Source organism: Sinocyclocheilus grahami, unplaced genomic scaffold, assembly GCF_001515645.1.
Source record: "Sinocyclocheilus grahami isolate Dianchi unplaced genomic scaffold, SAMN03320097.WGS_v1.1 scaffold1832.1, whole genome shotgun sequence".
In the NCBI taxonomy this organism is placed as follows: domain Eukaryota; kingdom Metazoa; phylum Chordata; class Actinopteri; order Cypriniformes; family Cyprinidae; genus Sinocyclocheilus; species Sinocyclocheilus grahami.
Window position 1 is genome coordinate 77,998 of NW_015507011.1, and position 4,417 is coordinate 82,414.

General features: G+C 41.3%; 1 protein-coding gene across 1 annotated transcript in view; it reads left to right on the plus strand.

Moving 5' to 3' along the window:
- The first annotated feature begins 197 nt into the window (after positions 1 to 197).
- olfm2b (olfactomedin 2b) overlaps positions 198 to 4,417 on the plus strand; it is a 25,316-nt gene continuing 21,096 nt past the window's right edge. Inside the window, exons 1-3 of the mRNA XM_016259345.1 lie at positions 198 to 609; positions 3,794 to 3,937; positions 4,038 to 4,193. Coding sequence (XP_016114831.1) covers positions 469 to 609; positions 3,794 to 3,937; positions 4,038 to 4,193 — 441 coding nt within the window. The 5' untranslated portion in view covers positions 198 to 468. The remainder of the gene's footprint in view (positions 610 to 3,793; positions 3,938 to 4,037; positions 4,194 to 4,417) is intronic.

Genomic DNA, 4,417 nt, shown 5'->3' on the forward strand with positions numbered 1-4,417 from the left:
TTTTTGTTTTTTTTTTTTTTTTTTTTTTTGCTTTATTTTATTTTAATTTTTTTGTTTTATTTTATATTTTATTTTGTATTTTATTTTATTTAAATGTATTTATTTAATTTAGTTTTATTTCATATTTTTATTTTATTTTCTATTTTTTTTTCTTTTTTTTTCACATTGCCGGAATGCTTATGGGAATTCCTGTGTCTTCCTGAGAGACACACCTTCCCATCTCTCCCTTCCTGCCGGTCTCTCTCTCTCTCTGTAGGTTTAGTATCGTGAGACGTTCGTCTGCTGCTGTTCTCTGTTCCGGTCAGCAGTGAATCGGGACGTTTGGACTCCACTCATCTTCATCAGATTGATTTATGATCTGGGTTTGAGTTTGTCTGGGATCCACCTGTGGTTTCTGAGTTGATTTAACAAACTTTCCTCTTTGAAAGGACTGTGGGTCTGGTGTACGGTGAGCTCGGGCGGCGGGACATGAGCGCTCCTCTGCTGAAGGTCGGTGCGGTTCTGAGCACCATGATCTTGGTCACTAACTGGATGTCCCAGACGCTGCCGGGGCTGGTGGGACTCGATCCGCACATCGCTCGGCCCGGAACCTCCGAGAAGATCATCAGCGTACGTACAAACATTACTCTGTGTGTGTGAGTCAAATGTGTGTTTGTGCTGTAGCTTGTGGGTTTGTGTCAGTCTGTTAACATGAGGTGTAATTCTGAACCGGGAACAAACAAACTCAGTGACACACACGAACACTCCCACACACACAGTGTGGCACTTCCTCCGAACTGGAGATCTGCCACTCGCGGCCGGCCAGGACCTGGCATCGCCACGGCAACCTCACAGCTCCAGCCAGCCAATCAGAGATACACACTCTGCACCAATCAGCCAATCAGAGACGCACGTTGACTTCAAAGGTTAGCAGTGAGATATATTAGGCTTGTGTGAGATGATCAAAATCTGCTCAGAACCGATCACCGGTGATCACCGCGACATGCATGCCGGTTAGAAAAGTGTCCGAGTTACGTCCGACTTGCTCTGATGTCACGCTGACGTGTGCCAAAAAAACTCTGGCGAGGCGGCTGTGTCGGATTGCACTCCACTGACTGCGCTGACCAAAAGCATGATGGGAAACGACTGGCTGACGACACCGCTTAATGCTCGTTGGTTCAGACAATCGTGATGCTGCGTTCTCCTCTAAAATGTTTAGGCGAGGCGCATCTCAATCAAGCCCAATGACTCCAGGCCGTTTGCTGAACACAAATAGTGGGTGTTTTCAGACAGGTTTCCCTGAACACTTCCCTGTCTGTCATTGGTCAGTCCTACAGATAGTCCCGCCTCAAACTTACACGATTGGTTGAGTCAGATGTTTACATGTCAGGCCACTCGAACACAGACCGGTGTAATGAAAGCATCACTTTTCAGGAATTAAGTGAGCAGTGACTGTGAGTCTGAACATTAAACTCTGAACAGCAGCACTAGTACTGACTGACTCATTCTTTTGAATGAAAGTAATGACGAATATCGGTGTGAAGGAGGTCAGTCTAGTGATCAGCTTTTACGCTGAAAGTCAAACACACTGGCTCTCGTTTACTAACTGTACAGCGTCAGTGTGTGTGTGTGTGTGTGTGTGTGTCCGCGGGATGTGGGCTCGCTCTGTGTGTGAGTGTGTTTGTGTTTCATACACCGCTGTGACACACACATGGAGACTCACAGTAACCTGATCGGAACAGATGGAAACGGCTCGTCTAATTAAAGAGCCCAGCAGTGTGTGTGTGTGTGTGTGTGAGAGAGAGAGAGAGACATGGGTTCAGTTTGTGTGTGTGTGTGTTTGTGAATATATGTGTGTGTGTGTGTGTGTGTGTGTGTGTGTATGTTTGTGAATATATATGTGTGTGTGTGTGTGTGTGTGTGTGTGTGTATGTTTGTGAATATATATGTGTGTGTGTGTGTGTGTGTGTGTGTGTGTATGTTTGTGAATATATATGTGTGTGTGTGTGTGTGTGTGTGTGTGTGTATGTTTGTGAATATATATGTGTGTGTGTGTGTGTGTGTGTGTGTGTGTATGTTTGTGAATATATATGTGTGTGTGTGTGTGTGTGTGTGTGTGTGTATGTTTGTGAATATATATGTGTGTGTGTGTGTGTGTGTGTGTGTGTGTATGTTTGTGAATATATATGTGTGTGTGTGTGTGTGTGTGTGTGTGTGTATGTTTGTGAATATATATGTGTGTGTGTGTGTGTGTGTGTGTGTGTGTATGTTTGTGAATATATATGTGTGTGTGTGTGTGTGTGTGTGTGTGTGTATGTTTGTGAATATATATGTGTGTGTGTGTGTGTGTGTGTGTGTGTGTATGTTTGTGAATATATATGTGTGTGTGTGTGTGTGTGTGTGTGTGTGTATGTTTGTGAATATATATGTGTGTGTGTGTGTGTGTGTGTGTGTGTGTATGTTTGTGAATATATATGTGTGTGTGTGTGTGTGTGTGTGTGTGTGTATGTTTGTGAATATATATGTGTGTGTGTGTGTGTGTGTGTGTGTGTGTATGTTTGTGAATATATATGTGTGTGTGTGTGTGTGTGTGTGTGTGTGTATGTTTGTGAATATATATGTGTGTGTGTGTGTGTGTGTGTGTGTGTGTATGTTTGTGAATATATATGTGTGTGTGTGTGTGTGTGTGTGTGTGTGTATGTTTGTGAATATATATGTGTGTGTGTGTGTGTGTGTGTGTGTGTGTATGTTTGTGAATATATATGTGTGTGTGTGTGTGTGTGTGTGTGTGTGTATGTTTGTGAATATATATGTGTGTGTGTGTGTGTGTGTGTGTGTGTGTATGTTTGTGAATATATATGTGTGTGTGTGTGTGTGTGTGTGTGTGTGTGAGAGAGACATGGGTTCAGTTTGTGTGTGTGTGTGTGTTTTGTACAGTGGTTTTATTTTTTTACAAATGGTTCTCATATAATCTCTGAATTAAAGGCATATGATTTTATTACACTAATGCCTATGGTTATTATTGTTAAAATTAAATGAATACATTTTAAATATTTATTTTTATTGTTATTATTAATAAAACCACAACTAACCATAAAAAAATCACTACTTGAAATAAAATGAACATTAACTGAAATAAAACAAAAAAACTAATTTTTATTTAAGTTTAACTAGAAATACTAAAATAACTAAAATTAAAAAAACTTAATCAAAAATAATGATTAAAAAATATATAGAAATATTTTTAAAAAACTAATAAAATATGACAAAACACACGAACAAATCCCTTTTAAATAATAAAAAATAAAGGAATACTAAAATTAAAATCAAAAGGGAAAATTAAAGAAAAGAAAATCGAAGAAAATAAAATCTAATTCGTTTTTTTTTTTACAAAAACTTTAATAGTATATATATATATATATAATACTAATATAACACTGTTAGTGTCACAAACTAAAGTCATCTCATCTTCTGAAAAAAAAACAACCTTAAACTAGTTTAACTGGTTGGCTGATTATTGCTGGTTTAAAATAGTCTCCAAGTCTGATTATCTGAAATGTGCCCCAAACCCCTCTAAAACCAGTCTGACCGGTCTGTGAGAGCAGAAAAAACCCAGTTTAAGATTTTAAACAGTGTCTTTAATAGAAGGTGTTTTTTTCCTCCCATATAACTCTTATTGAAGTGAATGTGTGGAGATGATGTTCTTCTGTGGTGCTTTTATCCTGAAGGTTAAACCTGTTGACGGTAGGTGAAGAATGACGCTGAACTGAGTCAGTGTTGAGCTGAGTGTGGTTTGTGTGGTGTGTGTGGTCAGCAGGTGTCGTACCCTGGCGAGGACGAGGGCTGGCAGGTGTACGGCTCTGTTCAGGGGAAGTGCGTCTGCTCCATCATGACTCCGGCTCACGGCGTCTGCGGCGGAGACCCTCGATACGCTCGTCTGCAGCTGATCTCTGATCAGGTGAGGGTCACGCAGCTTCAGAGCACCACACACACTCACACACCTCACCATCATCATCATCATCTGTGTGTGTGTGTGTGTGTGTGTGTGTGTGTGACCGCTGCTGAACATCTCTCAGCACATGGAGATCCTGAGCCAGCGGACCACTCAAGATCTGCAGCAGCTGAGAGACTCTGAGACGCTGCTGGAGACGCTGGAGAGAAGATTGAACACAGTCCACGAGGAGCCTCACAGCCTGACCAGCAAGAGCCTGCAGGTAACACACACACTCACTCACTCACACACACACACACACACACTCTCTCTCACTATACACATACACACACACACTCACTCACACACACACACTCACACTCTTTCTCACTATACACATACACACACACACACACACACACTCACACACACACACACACTCTCTCTCACTATACACACACACACACACACACTCACACACACACACCCACTCTCCAACTAAACACA